Source organism: Rhagoletis zephyria, unplaced genomic scaffold (assembly GCF_001687245.7).
Source record: "Rhagoletis zephyria isolate East Lansing unplaced genomic scaffold, Rhagoletis_zephyria_1.1 Rzeph_scaffold_03871, whole genome shotgun sequence".
Classification (NCBI taxonomy): domain Eukaryota; kingdom Metazoa; phylum Arthropoda; class Insecta; order Diptera; family Tephritidae; genus Rhagoletis; species Rhagoletis zephyria.
This window is the reverse complement of record NW_016160954.1, coordinates 18,053-40,086: the sequence shown is the minus strand read 5'-3', so window position 1 is coordinate 40,086 and position 22,034 is coordinate 18,053. Positions and strand designations below refer to the sequence as shown.

Sequence of the window (22,034 nt, the reverse complement as noted above, 5' to 3'; positions counted from 1 at the left end):
AAACTGTCAAGATCTGTAAGAGTGTGTGTAGAAATGCAAACAAAATTTTTCAATTTGATATCAGAAGCCTTGCGGCGAAACACATACATGAAATCAGCTGAGCTAGTAACACTACCTTATATAAATTCGCCTTGATCCTACCAAAATATGTATTTTCGAAAATATGATGTGTTGGTTAGGGCCTTTGTGAATTAAGGCAACGATATATTGAATAAAAAAATATATATAACGATGCTTTTATAGTGAAAGTTCGGCGGCGCCAAGTTTGATGCTACATATTTTGCTATCTTATTCATTTTTTTATATATGTATAAACTTTAACAACAAAATTTTATAAAAATTATAGGGTTGCTGTAAAAAATTGTAGCTTTTTTTGAAATCAAGTGGTCCTACTGTGCCCCCTCATACCTCTTTTTTCTAAAATTTGCGGTTCGCATACTAAAATTTTCCCACCGACCTAACTTCTTAACGGGTTGTCAATCTCTTCTGACATTGGATTGAATTAATATCACGTTTAGATTTTAAGGGATTAAATACATTTATTTAATTTACAATATGTCTGTATTAAAAAAAGTTTTGTACAGTAAATAGTGAATTACTAAGAGAAATATATTTCAAGAACATAATTGAAAAGGTGGTTCCAAATCAATCGGCCCTATCGCGAATTTCACATGAACAAATATTCCCAAAAATTACAAAGCAAAAAAAAAATGTTTCCCAATTTGTTTTTGTTTTGCATGTTAAATTATGGGAACGATTTATTCACATGGAATTAACGATAGGGCTGAATAATATCTAGCGAAGCACTTTATAAGTGAATAAATACATAAGCATATTATTGCTCAACACATTTGTGCATCAAGCTGTTCAAAGAAAAGCTGGTCCAAAGGTTTATCACCCATAATGCGAAAGAAAAACAAATGGTCCAGACACTTAAGGCTAATGGACCTCAAAGCAGGCAGCCGAAGTAAAAGTTGGGCAAATCGACTATCGTCGCCAGGATGTTCAGTACGACAGTGTTCATCGAGGCAAGCATAGACCTGTTCCCTGCAAACTTCCACATCATTGCGCCCTTTCAAGCCGCGTATATCCAGATTAAACAATATAATAGCTTTTAAGCATGATAGTTCAGATCGATCAATATTAAGTCGTTTCATTTTAACGCTGAGCTCGGAAAGAATTCTATCAAATATAGTCGCAACACCAGCTTTTATTGCGCTATTACGGTGATAGGAAAAGTTATGATTAAGAAAAAGTTGTTGAGGTTGGCGTATGGGTGAACGACGTCCGAAATTTGAATCATGACCACCTGATGTAGCATAATCAGCATCTATGGAATCCATACTGCACCATGCCACATTTGCTATAAGAAGTTCGTTCCAGCCAGCTTTGAGTAAAAGTACTTGGTCATCTCGTTGCAATTCCGCAAAATGTGGCATCTTCCGAGCATATTCAACCATTTGATAAAGTTGTTTATTAACCATTTGGCAAAGATGTGACACAGCTCCTTTATAATCAGGTTGAACCATAGAATTCGGTCCAACTCGAAGGAATGGCATTGCGTTATCTCCACTAAGTTGTTCACTTTTTTGTTCTGCTTCAATTATTCTTTCTATCGTTAAATCTCTAACAGTGCTAGTTGGATTGAATTCATCGCCTGTACGAACATTCTGGGAGCGAGTTCCCCGTTGCCTTTCCTCTTGAACTGCTTCTCTTTTCATACCACAAGCCAGACATTTCTGGTATCGACAGTATTGACAGCGATTTCGTTGCCTTTTATCGATTATGCAGTTTCTGTCCTCACGACAAGCATAAGTTAAGTCCTTACGAACCGTACGTTTAAAGAATCCCTTGCATCCTTCACAACTGTAGACCCCATAATGCTTGCCACTTGCCCTATCCCCACATATGGAACACAAATGCTTCGATCCACTTAATGGATGATTTGGGGGATATTGTTGCTGTTGCATCTGATTCGTATTGTGACCTGAAACTGCTGCAACTCCTACTGTGTTTGTAATATTCATTGTCTGTAATCCGATAGCTCCGAAAGAAACGGGACTTGCTGACTTGGGAGAAAATCCTCTAGTGTTGTTTTCATTTAATATGGAAATGTCTGGCTTTATTTCCTGTGGCGACAACGGGCCCATACGAAAGTTTTGCTCTTGCTCGCCACCATCCATGGCCATGGACTTGGAAGCGCTTATGCCGTCGAATATATTTGTATGAAGAACGCCAAAAACAATTGACTAATAGCAAAACTTCCCGTCGTCAATTTATTTTCACACAAAATATTTTCGCTGTTACAAGAGATATTCACCACGCACTGCGTTCGAAATGTAATGTAATATTTTAAGTCGATGTATACATATACCAGTAGTGCGATTCCCATTTTTCTTGACAATATTCGTATCATTAGGCTATGTCTCCATTGCAAGATTTAATGAAGATTTAGCCCTCTGACGAGATTTAACGTTAAAACTTTCGAGATTTGTCATATAAAATTAAATCTCGAAAGGCAGTAGATTTAAGTTAAAACTTCGTTAAATCTTCAATAATATTGATCAATAAATATAATTTTTAAGGTGTGGCATCCACATATTCACATGCCATAAGTCAAATGACATTTGTATTTTCAATATACAGTTGCGGACATTGAAATCTAGCCGATTAAAAAAACATGCAATTTCGTATTCTTAGGGGTGTTTTTATATTTTGGTTAGTTTTAAAGCCAAATTATTAGTATTTACTTAACTTTTGTTTTAATAAATCAAGAATATACTCTTTTAAAAACTAAAAATTCAGAAAATATGTTTTATGATAATATAATGCAGAGTCTTCTTCGCTTCCCATAAATCTTTTACGCGCTACGACATAAAATTTAGAAAATTCAGAAAATGGTTCTGCTTCGATAACATTGCACAAAAAATCCTCTAGAACTCAATTCGACTCAAGAAATGCATTGGCCGTCATTTTTGCTAGCTAGGTCTTCATGATATACCAAAGGCCTGCGTTTGAATTTTCGGCTTATGAAGAAGAGAGTTTATTTCACCCAAACCATTACCGAATTTTAAAAATTTTTCTTTCAGCAAATGTTATTTACCGTTTTGTGTGTATATCAATGTCCGCAACTGTATTTATAAAAACATACATAATCAAACGTCAAATATTTCAAAATGTGAACGTCAAACATATCTCGTTGTGGCAACGGAGACGGTTAAGATTTAGCAACTAGATTTATTAAATCTTAATACGTAGATCTTTTAATGGAGACATAGTATTAGTAGTCGTTAACTGCAATTCTCAAGCACGCTTTTAGCGAATATTGTCGGCAGCTTTGACAGTTGTCTAACGAAATTTGTCGATAACCTAGCTACGAATATTTTGTCGTTTAAAAGCCTGCGGATAAAATTGTTTTAAGTTTTTATTGAGAAAAATTAGGCCAAATTCATCGATAAGCAAACTATTATAATAAAAAATAACTAATAAATAAAAATTTATCACATATGGATGTGCTTTTTATTATTGTTTCTTTTATTTATTACACTGTGCAAGTTGAAACCATTATCAAAGGTTTTAAAAGTTGATCTCACTTAATTGGGGCATTGGGTCTGATTAGCTCCAGTTTGCTTCAATTTTAACTTGTTTGTAAATAAATCAGTTTTAGTGTTGTTTCAATAAAATGTTTAACATGACTATTTTAGTGAAGGTTATATTAAAAAATAGTCATGTGAAAAAGTTTGGTAAAATGACTTTAACGGACTTTGTTGGAGTTATTTATAAAAAAAAACTTTAAATTTAAGGAAATTATCAAGTACCCTTACGTCGAAAACTAGAGCCAAAGCTGAATTTTTAGACGTGGAAAGCATAATGTCAAAATGATGTGTTTGTTGTAATTCATACTGTAATTGTGCGTATAATTTGTAATTTTTTACTTATATACCGCTTATACCCCCTTATTAAATTCGCCTTGCACGAGGCCGTTATTGCCAAATAAGCAGTTCAGCATCCTATGGTACTGCTCCGTAGTAGCTCCTGCTCTTCTTTTTTTCATATTGTATTCACAAACAACAATCCCGACACAATAATACGCGCAACAATAACAAGTTTCTTTTAAATATTGAGTATCAAACGTCAATATTGCCACATTTGGCTTTGTAATTAACGACAATCGTCGTAAACTTCTTTATCGACATGTCTAACGAATTCTGTCGTTAAGTGTGTTTTTGGGAATAGCCTATTCGCTACTGCAAGCTACAAACGTCGTTCATTATCAATAACGAATATCGGTCGTTAAGAAAAATGGGAATCGCACTACAGGAGCGGGAAAGCAATGGTTAATCAAGCCGGACCCAGTAAGAACCCTATCTGTTAACTAATGCGTTATATACGCCTAGTACTACAAAAAGTTTGTGTGAGATATTCAAAAACTTTCCATTATTTTACATAGGGCTCCTGGAGAAATCTAACGCATAATCGTTTCACGTGTGAGCTGTTTTCTCTTTCTTTTACATGGAATTCGCTATTATATTATCCTATATGTAATTGTCTCTTTTCAATCAAATATTATTATGCGATTAATAACGTGTTATATAATGCAAAGAATGGCATATGGATATCGCTAATATGCAAATGTGTTGGTTTTTATTGAAAATTTTTTAAGAGTATTGGAGAATGCGTTAGGTCGTTCTTGCTGGGGATTTGAATTTACATGATTCAATAACACAAGGTTGGATAACCTGGCAGTTGTCTCGCTCCCGCATTCTGCCTTAGCCTGTGTTGCTTTCTTTTTTGATTTATAGAAACTACTACTAAAAGACAAGGAGAAATATTGTCTTCGTATAAAAAGTTCAACAGGCAACACTGCCGTTAGTAGATTGTTTCGAGGAAATTGATTTTCTTATTGCGCAAATTCAAGTAAGCATGCCAAAAAAATCAAAAATAATGGAGCTATTTTGAATTGAAGAAATAATTTACATATTTCTTTGCAGAGTATCGGAGTTATTCAAAAACCTGCGTTTTACAGCAAGTGCAGCCGTTACCAATAAGTTTTGCGTGCTAGGATCTCTGTGTGTCCGTCCACGTTTGGCTGGTGCAGTCCACTGGGAATTACTGCTGCACCGANGCTAGGATCTCTGTGTGTCCGTCCACATTTGGCTGGTGCAGTACACTGGGAATTACAGCTGCACCGATTTATTTGGTGAAGTGCAGCCATAACATACTTACAAGTAAGTATACCACCTCATAAAAGTGAAAGTGTAAATATCAATAAAGCTTTTATCTTGTGCAGGTCAGGATCACTTTGTGTGTCCGTCCACCAAATGTAAATCAATTTAAGATATTGAACATGTAATTTTTAAATGCAACAAATATAATAATTTTTTAAAAAGATTAATTTATATACATTGTATTAATTGAATCTTTACTAGTTGTATATTTCTTCATATTGCACACCGTCTTCAAAAGAGTCACAACTCAAAACAATACGTTTGTCAGAAAATGCGAAAAACTATTTCTTAGCACATGATAATCATATGGGCTAGGACGACTTTACCTTAGGTCTTTTTTACAAATTATAACAAAAATTTTATCCAGCTTTTGCTGAAAGGTAAATAAAAGCCCTGTGTACACTTTTAGCGCATAATCTCAAAAATGCCAAATTTAGAGTTGTGACTCTTTTGAAGACGGTGTGCAATATAGTCCCTTTGAATAAAGGATTTGTTTGAATTCCATTAATTTTATTTAATATATACTGGAGTTTTAATAAAACCATAGTTTATTTTGAATATTTGGGAATATTTGTCGGTAAGATTTTTCTTTCATTTTCATTTATTGCATTTTTAATATCTATATAGCATGTTTAATACACCATAAAAAAATTAATTCATTGTCTATTGTGTAGATCAATGGAATCTGCTTTAATATTTTAATTCAATATAATATACAAAAAACGCATTTTAGCACTACCAGACTACTTTTCCCACTACGTCTACGATTTGCAGGTTTTGCAGGACTTAGTCCAAAGTCGTTCCCGTACGCCAAAAATTCTGTATCTAGGAACACTTTAGTGCGAGTAACTGAGCAACTGTTCCCAGAATGATGTTTCAAGATTTAGTCCGGAGTTTTTCTTCTGGCAAATCATGAAAAGTGTCAAACGATAGGTAGAGTTGCATTTGTGTACAAAAACAGAATGCGGTGAAAGCAAATAACCTTACATTTGTTAAAAAATGGAAGTAAATAATGAAATATTCGAATATATATGCAATTATTATTAATTATATAGATTTTAAGTTATTTAGTGATCTTTCAGCCAAATCAGTCTTGTAATAATGACAAGTAAACAAACCAAATGACGTGTTTGCCGGAAAAAGTGCTTTTTGCGCTCCCGTACACTTCTGCATCTGTTCTCCTGTTACTCTCACTAGAGAGAGTAAAATTGTAGTTTGACATGTCCACAGGTTTTAGTCCGAAGTACTGGAACAAACTAAATATTTATCCAACCTTGTATTATTGAATCATGATCAGAGGTGGGCACTACCAAAACCAAGCGATAGCTAAAAGTGAGAATGTGTTAGTGTGCCTAATTCCCCAGTAGAAATCGGTTGTATGCATTCTTGAAGGATGCTTGCTATATGAGTAAATTAGTGTGAACAATTCATTCGTAGTCATGAATTTCCACGAATAAATTCAAATTCTAGCGAATTGCAAGCGAATGTACGTTGTCGTTGTTTTAAGTACATTTCTTGATTAATTTGAAGTGGAATTTTTGTAATATTTTCAGTCTTGTACAAAAATTTTAGTGAACGGACGTGTTGTGCGATACTATTTTCATCACAAACGAGCTTTTACAAGATATGCATTTGCATATGTAAGTGCTACTTGTTTGTATATCCCCGTATATTAAAATGTATCAGAAAAGTAGCATTTACATATGGGGATCTTGTAAGAATGCTTTAATACTGTTCCATTAATGCATTTTTGTATGTTTGAAACATTAATACAGCCATATGCATACAGCAGTAATACAAGTGTATGATTAAGGTACGCATACGCTCTGAGAAACCACATGTGTTAAATGGAAATGAAGGTTCATTTATACTGGCATGTATACGCAGCAGCAAGCTCATGCCACCAACAGCGATGTTGTATGCTTAAGATTTCTACTGGGTCATTTTGCATGCTGTCGCGTTCTCATCGTTACGCTCTTGCTTGTATACGTACACATGATGATTACGCTCTTTGACCATGTGCTCGTTCTCTGCCCATGCCTGATCATGATTTAAACCAGTGCCCGCCAAAAAGAGCAAAGTCTTAAAATGAGAATGCATTAGCTATGAAACAAAAAATGAGAATGTGTTGGTGGTAATGCACGGAAAAAAATTTCTGTGTTGTATTACTTATTATAAAAACTTTGGTATGTTTTTTTGCCGTTTAGATCTGAACAACATAGAAACATATAATGAAAGTTAACGGCGCTAAGAAAGAAGAAAGTTGGTAAAATTTTGTATGTATTGTACAAAATTATTATTTTTTTATAATTTAAGTGTGGATTTCTGAGCAAAAAATATAACGTGCTTCGAGCTCTCTGAACATTAAAAGAAAGTTTCGTTGATTTCAAGTAGAAATAAAATAAAAATATATATATCTAATATATATTTATTTTAAAATTAGGTAAAACTTGACATTTAAGAACAATTTAAAATAACGATTAAACCAAAAGATAAATAACAAAACATATTGTATGTTTTAATTGAGGAGTAGTCTGGTATTAAAAAAAATACATAATTCACAAAGTTCTTTTAATATGAAGAAAAGCACGACTTGGTACCATATTTATTAGAGCTCTTGATATTCGATTAATCGAATATTCGAATTATTCGAATATGATACTATTCGAATAGTGAAATTCGATTAGCAGTATTCGAATAATCGCTCACTGTCGATTATTCGAATAACCTGCTCGTAGTCAATTATTCGAATAATAACTGGTGCTCGATTATTCGAATGTTGAAATGTGTGTAGGAATAAGTATGTACACATTTAAATAAATTGAAATGTAGGAACATAAGTTTGTTTTGAGACAATTTTGTAATTATTCAGCAACAATATAAATGAACAGGTTAAAAAATCACATAAAATGCATTTTACCTTCTAAGAGGAATAATTAAGTTATTAAAATGGACACATATCTGTGAAGAAACGCTTATTATTATACAGGAATGTAAGAAGGCTAACATTTTGCGGTGACAAACAACTTCTACGTGGCGTGACAATATTCCCAGCAATTGAAAAAGTGCGTTCGGACTCTGCCGATGTAGCTGGTATGCACAAATATCTTGCGGTTAATTTGAAAAGTTCCGGATAAATAGCACGGTGATTTTTCCACCATGTTAGGGGATGAATGTTGTGGCCGATCTGAGGTTCAGCCAAATAAGAGTCGATTTGTGACATAACATTATTTGTTGGGATTTCACCATCAAACAAAAAATCCAAGTCGGTATGTACTACGCTGTCTGTTTCTTGGTTAATGACATTGCTTACTTGAAGTTGGCTTCTGATAAAGTCATAAACCTTGTGTTTTGTTTGCGAATCTTCATCATTAAGGTTCTTATATCTGGGGTCTAAAAATTAGGAAATTATTGGAGCTGAAACTTTTTCTAAAACACAACCCATATTGAACCTTTCAAAAAGGGAATTATGTGCAGTTTCTTTGAATATATATTTATTTGCATCGTCTTCCGACGATGCGGCCATGTGGTTTTTAATAAGACGGTGTATTAAAGGTCGCACTAAAGACAATGTCACATTTTTGCCACCACATAGCACTGCAGTCGCTTTATCAAAAGGTTTCAAAATGTCAACCAAGTTCTGCATTTCACCCCACTCCTTCTCTTGCATTTCTAGCCTCAGCGCATCGCAAGTTTTTGTAACGGTTTTATCTGATAAAACTAGGCAGATTGCATTTCGATTCAAAAGCAGCCTCTCACACATGTAATATTTGGAGTTCCAACGTGTTTCGCAGCATTGTATGAGTCGATTTTCCTTTATCCCCAACTGTACTTGGCGGTTTACTAGTGCAGTTATGGCAATATTTGAGCGATGAAAATGTGCTGTTAAATTTCGTCCTTTTTTGCAAATTTTATCGTAATCAGGTACAGCTGCTAATGCGTCACAAGCTGCAAAAGGTGAGCGCTGCACTTGATGCTGTCCCCTATATTAAAAAGTTGTTGCGCTGCTGCATTCATGACTGATGCACTGTCGTGCGTTATCGCTTGCGTTTTGTCGGAAATGTTCCAATCGGCTAAAACTACTTCTATTGCGGATGCAATGTTTTCAGCATTTGGTCGGTCTATAAATACAAATTATTTAAACAATTGACATGTCTTAAAATTAAAACACAAATTATGCATGTATGTATGAGTGTATGTGTTTATTTTATATATCTACATACAAGGTAGTTATTTTAATAGATTTACCTTCTAGTTGCTCGTTACAAAGTGTAACTTTGCACAATTCACTATTTTTGTCAATATACTGGGCTTCGACTGATAAATAACAATCTTGAGTTCTTGATGTCCATTCGTCCACTGAAATTGATGCGCTTTCTACCTCCGCCAAATCGTTTGCAATTTTTTCTCTTACGTCATTATAAAACAATTGTAAGCGTGAGAGTATACTTTGTTGAGAGGGAACTTTGTATCCTGGTTCCAATAACTTCATAAAGTCGCGAAAGCCTTCAGAGGAAAGGAAGGAGATTGGTAACATGTTACTTGCGATTAGGCGTGCCACTCCACGAGATATCAATTCCTGACGTTCAAATGTGCAGTCATGAACGGTGTCGTGCTTTTTTCTCTTACGGCCACCCGAGGTGCTCGCCTGCGTTTCAACGCATTCACCACTTGTTGCATCGATATTCGTGTCCGGTGTTCTACATATGTGTAACAAGCTTGTGCTCTATATTTTACTTATAACTTATATTTTTCTTTATTTGTACTTACATGCCACCACCACGAATCGGTTCCTTCTTATGGACTTGTTTCAAGTGAGTGCTTAGCGAGGAAGTGGAGTAGTGGAAACTAAGGACTGCTCCACAAATGGAGCAGGTAACTTGCTTACCATCACTGCACTTCGTAAAAAAACTCCACACCCAACTTTGTTTTCTTGCACTCATGTTCACAAAAACACACAAAATTTATAAATTCTTTTTTTTTTTTTGACAAATAACACTTATTACAACGATCGAATATTCGATTTTAAGAAGTTATTCGAATAATCGTAGCTTTGCGACTATTCGAATAATCGAAGAGAATCAACTATTCGAATAGTAACATTCGATTTCCAATCGTACAAACAATTGCCATTCGAACGTTCGAATATTCGAATAATCGAATTATTCGAACAATTTCAAGAGCTCTAATATTTATACCTATTTTTAGGGGTGTATGTACGAAAAATTGTGTTATAAAATTTTTGAATGAATATTTATTCATTCTGCTCAGTGTACCTACTTTATTCAACAATAAAGCCCTGTATGCAGCTCTCAAGAAAACGGTCAAGAAAAAATTGCCATTATTTCGCGTGTGTGTCCAAGGAATTTTGACATTTTTGATACCTCACAGCCTGNAAACCTGGGTTGCCTTGTGCTCTTTTTTCACAAAAAACTTTAGAAAACCGTAGTAGAAAGCGTAGGAAATTTCTTAAGAACTGCGTACTGCCTTAAGGAAATTTGGCTCAAGTAAATTTCTTAGCCATTTCTTGTACGTCATTTTATATGGAGTTTTTGCTTTTCTTGAGAGCTGCATACAGGCCTTAATGCGTCATCAACCTGCTTCGCCTATTGTTTGCATGCAACTAAATAAAATTTGTTGCTCTTCTACTCTTTCTTTTGACGTTCGGATAGTGTACGTGTAAGAAACCGATTGTGTACATGTGAAAGGCCAATATAGTTCGTTTCCCAGGAAAGTGTTTGGCGGGCACTGATTTAAACCCAGTAACTTATTACAATTATTTACGAACGCACTTTGAACACCGAGTCACTCAAGTGGTGAATTTTTCCTTCTTTGTAGTTAGATACTTTGTATGTAGGTGTGTACCAGCGTTGCCGCTTTGAAAATTTTTTACCAAAATTGGCATTTTTTTTTTATTTATATTTGGTAATTTGGTAACATAATTCTCAATTTGGCAACTTTTTCCATTCGGTCCTACACGTAATATAGGTCAAAAGAATTTCTGATTTTACATTACGAAGTGAGTCGTAAGCGTTTCCTTTTATAGATATATCTGCCAAGTAATCCGGAAAGTTTCGCAAGTCTAAAAGTTCTTCGGCGTTCCTTGGTTACTAGGGTTGTGTGATCTCTAACAAACTGCTTGAAAGTGGCTATTGTCATATCTACCTTGTCCTTTTCCAGACGGTAGTGGATGGTCGTACTTTTCCTTATCAGTTCGTCAGCTTTGCAATTGCCATCAATATTTCGGTGTAACTCGGCAACCATATGAGTAGAATTCTATGTAAATGGTTATGTTCGTTCAAAAAATTCCGGAATTCAGTACGCAACCTAACTTTGGCATAAGTGCAGAATACGGCCCGTTAAGCTAGAAAAAAAACGAAAAGTGGCCGTGGTCCGCCCTTTTTTTCTGATTCTAATGTTATACAAAATGTTTTGGGGTGGTAAACTTATGTTGCAGGTGCTATGGAGTGGCAAAGGGGTAATTTTCGAAAAACGGGACTTATTCTGCACTTGTTCCCTTAACTTTATGTGTGAGTCGAAAGCTTTCACGACTGCTGTGAATTTTGCGATATTTTCGACTTGTTAACATATGTTTGTATGTTTATTGGTCATAACTGGAGAAATGTTGATTTTAAAGTGCTGCAAAATTTTAGGTTTACGGCCTCATGAAAAAGTGGCATGGTGCCAAGTCGTAGGATCTCAGTGGTATTCCCTCTACGGAACATTATGCGCCTAATAGCGTGTGGCTTTGTGGCCTGAGCTTTTTTCACGGATGGGGATGTACAGCGTGGCGACGATTAACTGTTACCCAGTTTTTTTTTTGAGAAATAAAAGGGTAATCTATAGTTTTTGCGAAAACAGTATTTTATTATTAATGTTCCACAGATTTTACTTTGGTTGTATTAATTACTTATTAAATTTTAATCCTTATTTACAATTGCCGCCAGTGTAAACTTTGAGAGAAAAGTTCATTTGGCACGCAGGCCTTCATCAGTTAAATTATTCCATATCTTCTGTAACCATAGGCAAATTTTTTCCGTTTTGAGTCCCTTATACTTCCCATTTTGTTCAACATAAGGTCTCATACTCAAAAATCGAATAGACTCAGAACTGGTGACTAGGACGGGCATTCATTCGACCAACCTTATAGTTTTTTTCTTTTTTGTATTTTTTTATACAAAGCCTAAGAAAAAATACACCTGAAAAAGACTTGCGTGCCAAATGAACTTTTCTCTCAAAGTTTAAACTGCTGGCAAATGTAAATAGGGATAAACATGTAATAACTAATTAATACAACTAAAGTAAAATCTGTGGAAAATTAACAATAAAATACTTTTTTTTGCAAAATCTCTAAAGGAGCCTTTTAGTTCTCAAAAAAGACCGGGGTAACAGTTATTCGTAGCCACGCTTTATATCCAACTGCAAAGCATACCATTACGAGCCATAATACAGTACCATGTTCTTAAAACAATGCGAAGTCGACAAATTTATTTCTTCGGCCATACTCAGGTTTGAAATCCCCACCAAGCGTTTATGTTGCTGGTTGCATGAAAAGCTTGGTATCTTTGGATATATGCACATAGGCTGCATTTCTTTATTCATTCTGAACGTTTGGAATAAACTTTTTTGTTTATTTATTCTTTAGAACGTTCCTGATGATATGTTGACGTATATTTCAAACGCATTCTGTTTATTCCGGCTGTGAAGTGGGATTATCCGGAATGCATAAAGAAACGCAGCCATAAATTAAGTTTGGTAAAATCTTGTTGAATTTGGTCATTTTTTTCTGGTGATTTTGGAGAAAAATCAGAAAAAGTGTGGCAACACTGGTGTGTATGGGTACATTTATAAATTAACCTAGGTATATGTTTACATTCCAAACACTAACAAATGCTGATTATCAACAAGCATTACTAAGAAATACAACATACTTACAGTGGTTTAATTAGCAGATTTTTTGAGACCTACTATCAATTATAATTATACAATTAATATGGCTTCGGCTCGTATACAACACGTACTTCTCACTGCACTTACAACGTATGTTAATACAGCAGAATTGTATACAAAACTATGAATTCAGCCGGCTTCCTTTGAGTAAAAGGGACAGCACATATTTTTCTCATTGTACTGGCCGTGTTCACCTGCTTGCAGAAGAAAGTTATGCGAGCTACACATTGTCCATCAAGTTTGTCAGTCAATAATGTATCAGTTTTGAGGAGCGGTCAAACTATCAGGCATGTATGTTGGATTTGGTTCAAGTTGTTCAATTTCTTTATGCTAAAGTATATAAATATCACAAAAATATGACAAATCCATAATACAACAAGTAATTTTTAAGCAAAAAACAAAAACGACTTCAAATCTCATATAAAAATTTAATATTATCGTTAATTTCTTCACGAATTATCGGTACCCTTGAGGTACCACCTTTCCGATGAAATAAGAATTATCGAAATCGGTTAACGTCGTCCAAAGTTATGCGGTAACATACACAAAAAAAATACATTCAACAATTTGTATTGAGCTTGAGGCCGTTTTTAATGAAAAGCCAGTTGCCTACGCACTGTGCTAAGTCCGCCTTAATACTTGTTGCTTTTTTCCACTTTTTCATTTGTTAAGCCAACTACATACAAGCGCAGCTATTCCAGAACTATTTAAACTTGATCATGTGGTTGTTGGTTTTGTTGATTTTTGTTAATAATTCTATTTTTAAAATGTTTAACTTTTAGGTGTGCTCGTCCTTAAAGTTCTGAACACATTGAAAACGACGACCTACGACCACAGCTTCCAATTTGCCATCTTCATTATCCAAACGCTTTGTCGATGGCGACATGATTTCGTTGAACGCGGCAGCGACTTCATGAATTTGTATGAGTTTGACATAAAAGAAGAGGAAGAACCTTATCTGTCGCCAGAAAAATAGAAATAGATCTAATCTGGCTACAACTACAGCCGTCGCGTAGCCCGGTCGTCGCCAAAATAATTATCTACATAAGAGTAGTAATTTGACAGCTGTGGTTGTAGCTTGTCGTATTCATTGTGTTCGGGCTATAAGTTATTTGTTTTTGTTATTTATGGCCATGAACGAAAGACACAAGATCACGTAAGAACAAGAGAGTGAAAAAGTCGATTTTTTTAGCGGGTTCAACGCCATCTTGTTTCACTGGAAAACGAGCGAAAAGTAAACAAAGCAAAGAAAACAACGAAAACCAAAATTAGCCAAAATTATTGTCAGCCACTTTAAGCGCACAATTTAGGTAAAATGATGCAATAAAATGCTTGAAAATTTGTTGTCATGTTGAATTAACTCTTCTTTACTTAAATAAAAGTGTAAAATAGTGGTGCTTGTGATGTAAACAAATGCTCAGCTGACGAACCCGCTTTCGCAAACTTTTTTCTCAAAACCAGTTACAAATACAACGTCGCGTTCTTACGTGATCTTGTATTTTTGGTTCATGATTTATGGCTCGACCATCGATAGTTTTCCAGCTCTAGCCCCAAACTGATCCATGAACCAAGAATGATAGAATACAAGATTGCGCCGTCCTGGGCGTTGACATTTGTGTACCACAAGTAAACAAAGAATAGAGCGAAAAGAAGAACGAGTTGAAACTGCCAAAGCAGTTCACTTTACAGCGAAAAACGTGTTTTAATTTTGCTAAATGCGAAAATATTGCATTTTTCACCTAATCTATTAGAGAACAGTGAACATTTTAGTGGCACTCCATTGCTTTGCAATTGAGGCTGCTTCGGCAAACGTTTTAATGCACTCAATTGCTTTGCAATTAAGGCTGTATCAGAAACTCCTTGATACATTCATACGGCCACTCGTTGGCCGCTCCAAAAAATCCAACCGCTATCCAATCAACAATGATAATTTGTTGCACAGAGGACTCGTCTGTCCGAGTCGATCTTTATTTTTATAATAATAATAAGCAAATTATAATTTTAATCTTATGCCTGCCAATGTGCAGCGCTACGAAACAGAGAAACGACAGAACCACAAAAAACTAAAGAAACAAGTGATGCCACTGAATACGAAAAATATATACATGTAATTAAATCAGTGATGGGACATGATGGCTTATACATCCTGCCCGGCTAAACCGTCACGGTTCAGGATCTCTTCGTTGGGACCAGTTAGCCGGCAAAGCTTTTGAACCGGTCGCTGACATCGATGCTTTACATAGAGACCTTCGTCTGTCCTCTTATCGCTGTTGTACTCGACGGTTACGACGCGCACTAGGCCATCGTCGCCAGGATGTACATCGATGACTCGTGCCATACGACAGTGAGCTGGTGGAAGATTCTCGTTGAGGATAAGTACTACGTCGCCGCGTTGAAGATTGGGATGAGGACGTACCCATTTACCACGTGCCTGAAGCGAAGTAAGGTAGTTTTGCTGCCATCGCTTCCAAAAATGTTCATACATGCGCTGCAGCCGCTGCCAATACTTGAGACTATTCTCAGGAACATCAGGCACTGCAGGCTCGGGGCGAGAAACAAGCGGTCGTCCAATGAGGAACTCTCCAGGAGTAAGTGCGAGACCACCTTCGGGATCATCGTGAAGAGCCACCAGTGGGCGGGAATTAAAACACGCTTCTATCCGAGTTAGTAGAGTGCTTAGTTCGATAAATCTCAATGTTTGACGACCAATCGTCCGGTACAGGTGTATCTTCGCAGATCTCACAGCGGCCTCCCAGAGTCCACCATGATGCGGAGCTGCAGGAGCGATGAATCTCCACTTCGTACCTACAGCGGCTACATGTTGTTTCGCTTGCGTGTTCGACCATTCCGCCAAGTCAAGCTGCAGCTGTTTATTGGCTCCAACAAATTGCGTACCATTATCGCTGTAAAGTATGGCGCAAATACCTCGTCGGCTTGTAAAGCGGTCGTATACGTCAATAAATGCCCTGGTTGTCAAATTCTCAGCCAGCTCTATATGCACGGCCTTGGAGGCCATGCAGACAAAAATCGCACCATAAGTCTTGGTCAAAACGTTCGACCTCTTACCACCCAATCGCACATTAATTGGGCCGCAGTAATCGAGGCCTGTGTGAGTGAACGGTGGTGCAACCAATACCCTCGATCTCGAGAGCGATGCCATCTGTTGTTGTTGGGTGATTCGCTGATGACGGCGGCATACAACACATCGATGGACAAACGTCTTGGCCAATGCGCGCATGTGTACGATCCAGAAACGTTGGCGCAAATACTGCATCATCCCTTGAATGCCACCATGAATACACTTCTCATGGGCATCGGCGATAAGCAGCCATGATAGTGCTCCATCCTTCGCTAGAATAATCGGGTGCCGTTGATTAAATGACAACTCTGCTCTCTGTAAGTGACCACCGACTCGAAGTATCTGTTTTTCGTCCAAGAAGGGATTCAGGGACACTAGCTTACTTGTGGAACTTATGCTGGAATGAGATCTGAGCGAATTAATATCTGATAGGTACACATTACCTTGTGACTGTCGAATGTGAAGCTCAAGGGCCCATGCCCTCTCCTCTGTGGTCAGCGGATCACCTCGGTGACCTCGGAATGCAGGTAAGATTCGTCGTAGACGTGCCGTAGTGTCAAGCAGTCTATTCAGACGGCTAAACTTCTCCACCAAAGGAATTCGCCTGCCACCGAATGCCGTGTGCAATAACCCACATGTCGCAGCGGTCACCAAGCTGCGAGGGGGGCGGCTCTCCAACGTTGCTGTCTGTTGTTCTTCGTCAGTCAAAGCAGGCAACTCGGTGATACGATTGAAGCAAGTGTTGGTGGACCAGTCCACCAGAGTAGATGATCTTCAAGCGCTGTTGGTGGAATGCCACGACTGGCGCATTTTGCTGGGTTGTGTTCACTTCGGATGTGTCGCCAATACTTCACTTCAGAATGAGTTTGTATGAATGCCACACGTTTGGCTACATACGGCTTCAATACGGTCGGTGCTTTCTGGATCCAGTGGAGGACAATGGTCGAATCACTCCAATACATACAATCTGCGCTGTCCAGTCGCAAGGCGTGACGAATCTCTTCCATCGTCATAACGAGTAGTTGTGCTGCACTGAGTTCCATTCGTGGAATTGTAGTACCCTTACTGGGTCCTACCCTTGTTTTGGCCGCAACCAGGGATACGCGAACCGCACCCTCTGGATCTTCGATGCGCACATAGACGACCGCAGCGTAAGCTTTGCTGCTGGCGTCACAGAAGCCGTGCAAGTTTACCGTGGACGTCTTGGTCATGCCCAGCCAACGCAAGACCTGAATACTGGAAAGCTGGTACAAACCATTCCGAAATGTTAACCATTAATCTCGTAAATAGCCTGGTAATGCTGTATCCCATGGCAGCTCTGCCTTCCAAAGCATCTGAATAAAAATCTTGGCCCATACGATCACCGGCGACAATAATCCCGATGTGTCGTATAATCGTGCGACATCGCTAAGTACGTTGCGTTTAGTAGGAATTGCATCGAGGTCCGGCAACCGTACTTTGTAAAATAAAGTGTCATTATTAGGGTTCCAGTGCAAGCCCAGTACAGTGGTATCAGAATTACTCGGAAACGACTCGGTGGTGGCAACTGATGCATCCACAAGAGCCGTCAAGGTCAGCGCGCAATTGGAGTTCCACTTACTCAAAACGAAATGGCCTTGGCGCAGGATCTTGCCGACATTACGAGCACGCTCGATTGCCTCTGTAGTAGTATCTACACTATCCAAGTAATCATCGACGTAAAAGTTTGAGAGGATGCTCTCCTTGGCCTCAGCTGCCCGGTTAACATTGTGGATAACTGAAAAGTTATCACTGGCGCACTGTTGCAATGTGCGAATAGCGTTGTACGGTCCACAAGCCATACCGCCAGAGAATCTGCTGCCATTTGCGATGCCTTTTATCCACCTCGACCCGACGGAACATCTTCTCCACGTCCGCCTTAATGGCAACTTGAATCCGTCGAAATCTGTGGAGGATGTGGACGAGATTGTCCTCCAATTGGGGACCAACCAGTTGCGTGTCGTTCAATGATATGCCATTGCTCGATTTTGCCGAGGCATTAAACACCGCGCGGAATTTCGCGCGAATGAAAGAATTGACGAAGGGCACCACTATGGGAATTTCCAAGTACCGGAGCATTGAATCGGAATAAAATTTGTACGACATATCAACCATCGGGATTCCTCGAAAACGTGTCCATGAATATTTGCTCGCAGTCCTCCACATAGCTGCCTTCAGGTGGTTCTTCCGCATCCCAAAATTTTCGAAGAAGCTCATCAAGATCATGGTCTTTCAATTTGGTACTTAAGGACTGAGGCTTGGATTCGTGCGATTGGGCATTAGTCGGGCCCAACACAATCCACCCGAGTCGAGTACGCAATGCACATGGTTTATCACAGCCTCCTGATACCACTCCATCTTGGAGGATGGTGCTCCAAATATCAGCACCGATAAGCAAATCGATGCACCCCGGTAAACCAAATGTAGGGTCAGCCAGTTGTAGACCACTTAAGTACTCATAGGCGGCTTTGTTTACAGGAATCGCTGGTGTCGATGAAGTGATCGAATTCAAAATGTAAGCGTTGAAACTAATGTCGACCCCTTCACCAATCCTCGAACGCAGGTTAAGGGTGGTAATGGCCTTAGTGTACGTTGAGTTTTGGCCGACGCCTTCAATAGTCATGACACAGCGTCTTCTACGAAGATTCAAACGATGAAACATAGATTCTGATAAAAAGCTCACCTGACATCCCATATCACACAAAGCTCTGCATTTATGTAGGTTGCCCTGATGATCAGCGAGCAAAACCTGCGCAGTGGCCAACAACACGACGTGATCACCATGAACCAAGAAAGACTGAACTACATTTGACTGTTGTTCACCGCGTGGGAAGACCTGAGGCTGCGATACTGTAGGTTCTGGCTTTGAATTCGTTGAATCCATTTGGTGGGAACCGGTGGCCATGCTAGTACCCGAACCAACAGTCGGACTGCGACAAAGAAGTGTATGATGTTTTTGGCGGCAAACCGTACAAACTCCCGCTGAACAATCACGCGTAACATGGCCGTCACGTAGACAGTTGAAGCAAAGGCAAACGTTTAACGGTCTCCCAACGAGCCGTTACTGCAAGATTCCGCCAGCGATGACATTTGGCAAGACGATGGTTCTCCGAACAATGTGGACAACTTGAAGTATTCGCACCATTCGCTTGTGCAGACGCTAGGTGTGCTCTAGCCCCACGTTGTGCCGTATGCCGTGAAGAGGTGATCACACCATGCGACACAGACGATGCAGCCGGCATATTCATCGCGCGACGCTCGATGAAACTCAATAACTCTTCCAATCGGGGAATATCGTTGTCTTTGAGGCTCATGCCCCAATCATTTCTTGCTGCTACCGGCAGCTTTGGCAGCAATATTGGAATCGCAAGCGCATCCCATTGTGTTACCGGCAACCCCATGACAGATAATGCACGAAAGCTGTTACGTACACAGTCGATGATATCACGGAGCACCTTCTGTGTGTCCCGTGCCAGTTGGCAAAGCTAGTATACGTTGCACATGGGTTTGTGACAGCAGATAGGGGTTGTCATAGCGACGCTTCAGTTCCGCCCAAACCTCTTCATATCCTCCAGTATGCAACCCAGTGACCATTGGGACACTTTCAGGCTTGACGTACTGCCGCAATTTACTAAGCTTGTATGTTAGCTCGAGATCTGTCCGTTGGTGGACCATTGTCTCGAACATGTCTTTAAACACAAGCCAGTTCTCCACCTGACCATCGAAGGGTGGTATGGAAACAGGATCTAGCCGCAAATCCGCTGCTTGGGTCAGCACGAAGTCATGCTCAACAGGAGTGCATTGCAATAGCAAGCGACGTAATTTAATGCAAACCTTGTTGAATTGCTCTTCCGTGCTAGCGTACAGTGTCCGACTAAGTCCAAATGATGTTCAACGAAACGATCCCAGTACTGTGCTCTATTTCGACCTGGTCTGGACTGTAGTCCTCTGTATGAACCATATTAAAAATCCGCGTAATCGATGACTTCGCGGAAGTACGTAAATTCAAAGACGTCATCCCGCAATATATATTGTACAGTTTTCCCAAGAAAATGATATCTGCCTAATCACGCCACAAAGCAAACGTTGATTAGCGGCTTATCGAACAGTTAATTCTAAACGGCTCACGAGTTGTTGTTGTGCCACCTCGAAGCGACTACAAATCACCGCTATTGCCGCACTTCTGGCAAAGTCTCAGTACTCCGTTATACGAACTAAATATGTGGAGCCCTTGCCGGTAACTCCAGCTGCACTGCCAATCCAAGCGAGACTTCCTCGATCACTTGTTCGCGAATGCACCTCAAAATTGTTCCTCACAGGAGGCACCAAAAATGTATCAGAAACTCCTTGATACATTCAGACGTCCACTCGTTGGCCGCTCCAAAAAATCCAACCGCTATCAAATCAACAATGATAATTTATTGCACAGAGGACTCGTCTGTCCGAGTCGATCTTTATTTGTATAATAATAATAAGCAAATTACAATTTTAATCTTATGACTGCCAATGTGCAGCGCTACGAAACAGAGAAACGACAGAACCACAAAAAACTAAAGAAACAAGTGATGCCACTGAATACGAAAAATATATACATGTAATTAAATCAGTGATGGGACATTATGGCTTATACACATGTAATTAAATCAGTGATGGGACATGATGTCTTATACAAAGGCTGTTGCAGAAAACTGCAGCAGCATCTCTGTGGGATTGATTAGCTAACTTGCAAATGGAGGCTGCGTGTAGCAGAAACAAAATCATTGTGAGGAAATGCTGTTAATATAATAATAGAGAAACATTTCGGGAACGGCATTGTCGTGCCCTATGTACACAAAATGCAGCGATTCGTCCGCGCGACACTTGCACCTACGCTTCTTGCATCTTGGGGGCTGTCGCAATTTAACACACAGCACTTCATTGTATTAGTTTTTACGCTGTCTTCAACTCAAAAATCACTCACAAATTGCAAATTAACACAATTTAAACTGATTTTTCACTTATAATTCAAATTTCTCTTTCGCTGATTTGTAAACAAAGGTTTATTTACAAGTTACCACAACTGTCAAAATTAGGGTTGCCAGACGTACTGCTTTTGGGAGTAAACGTACTCCTTTTTATTGCAATGTACTCCCATGTACTCCCAAAAAAATATCTGGAAATGTACTCCTTTATAATAATAATATATAATAACTGTTGCACAGTTTTGTTTGAAAAATAAAATTGGCCTTTATAGATTTTGCGAATAAAGTAGTTTATTGTTAATTATCCACAGATTTTACTTCAATTTTATTAATTTGTTTTTAAATTTTCACCTTCATTTGGGTTTACCGGCGATAAACACTTTGAGAGAGAAGCGCAAGTAAAAAAAGTCGTTATTGTATAGTTTTTAGATTTAACCCTCATTTGGGTTTACCAGGGGGTTTGGGAGAAAAGCGGCACGCAAGTCTTCGTCGGTTACTTTATTACATATCTTCTGTAAATATAGGCTAATTTCCTCCCACTTTTCGGCCGCGCTTAGGGATTATAACCCTTACTAAGTAGAAGATGGGCAGGCACCTCTTTTGTTATCAAGGGTATATAAAATGTCCCGTGCAAATCAATATTCAACCTTTTTCAAACGAAAAAGCGCAAGTGAAAATTGTGACTTTTGGTCATTTTTCTAAGGGGTCCCTAGTAGGGCTGCCAGACGTCCCGGTTTTCCCGGACATGTCCCGGTTTTAGACTATTTGTCCCGGAGTCTCGGTCCAACCTTAAAATGT

At 38.5% G+C, this 22,034-nt stretch overlaps 5 protein-coding genes across 5 annotated transcripts; all 5 read right to left on the bottom strand.

The window, feature by feature from the left end:
* Positions 1 to 513: 513 nt before the first annotated feature.
* Positions 514 to 2,346, bottom strand: usp (retinoid X receptor ultraspiracle). The gene has a single exon (XM_017625014.1). The coding sequence runs from the start codon at positions 2,187 to 2,189 to the stop codon at positions 843 to 845; it is 1,347 nt and encodes a 448-aa protein (XP_017480503.1). The 5' UTR covers positions 2,190 to 2,346; the 3' UTR covers positions 514 to 842.
* Positions 2,347 to 7,835: 5,489 nt separating this feature from the next.
* On the bottom strand, positions 7,836 to 10,413 carry LOC108369826 (uncharacterized). The gene is made up of 2 exons (XM_017625015.1): positions 9,477 to 10,413; positions 7,836 to 9,349 (listed from the first exon to the last, which is right to left on the bottom strand). Exons 1-2 carry the CDS (start codon positions 9,763 to 9,765, stop codon positions 9,162 to 9,164), a joined length of 477 nt encoding a protein of 158 aa, XP_017480504.1. The 5' UTR covers positions 9,766 to 10,413; the 3' UTR covers positions 7,836 to 9,161.
* A 4,902-nt stretch (positions 10,414 to 15,315) lies between these two features.
* Positions 15,316 to 16,194, bottom strand: LOC108369830 (uncharacterized). Its single transcript, XM_017625019.1, has one exon. It carries the CDS (start codon positions 16,192 to 16,194, stop codon positions 15,316 to 15,318), a length of 879 nt encoding a protein of 292 aa, XP_017480508.1.
* A 1,337-nt stretch (positions 16,195 to 17,531) lies between these two features.
* Positions 17,532 to 18,077, bottom strand: LOC108369829 (uncharacterized). The gene has a single exon (XM_017625018.1). The coding sequence runs from the start codon at positions 18,075 to 18,077 to the stop codon at positions 17,532 to 17,534; it is 546 nt and encodes a 181-aa protein (XP_017480507.1).
* Positions 18,078 to 18,382: 305 nt separating this feature from the next.
* Positions 18,383 to 19,180, bottom strand: LOC108369828 (uncharacterized). The gene has a single exon (XM_017625016.1). It carries the CDS (start codon positions 19,178 to 19,180, stop codon positions 18,383 to 18,385), a length of 798 nt encoding a protein of 265 aa, XP_017480505.1.
* Between the last annotated feature and the right edge of the window lie 2,854 nt (positions 19,181 to 22,034).

Bases quoted from the DNA above. Each gene is read 5' to 3' on its own strand.
- usp (XM_017625014.1), bottom strand. From the start codon at position 2,189: ATGGCCATGGATGGTGGCGAGCAAGAGCAAAACTTTCGTATGGGCCCG.
- LOC108369826 (XM_017625015.1), bottom strand. From the start codon at position 9,765: ATGTTACCAATCTCCTTCCTTTCCTCTGAAGGCTTTCGCGACTTTATG. The intron at 9,350-9,476 runs GTAAATCTATTA...TTGTATTTATAG, and splicing joins TTGTAACGAGCAACTAGAAG to ACCGACCAAATGCTGAAAAC.
- LOC108369830 (XM_017625019.1), bottom strand. From the start codon at position 16,194: ATGGCCTCCAAGGCCGTGCATATAGAGCTGGCTGAGAATTTGACAACC.
- LOC108369829 (XM_017625018.1), bottom strand. From the start codon at position 18,077: ATGGCTTGTGGACCGTACAACGCTATTCGCACATTGCAACAGTGCGCC.
- LOC108369828 (XM_017625016.1), bottom strand. From the start codon at position 19,180: ATGGCCACCGGTTCCCACCAAATGGATTCAACGAATTCAAAGCCAGAA.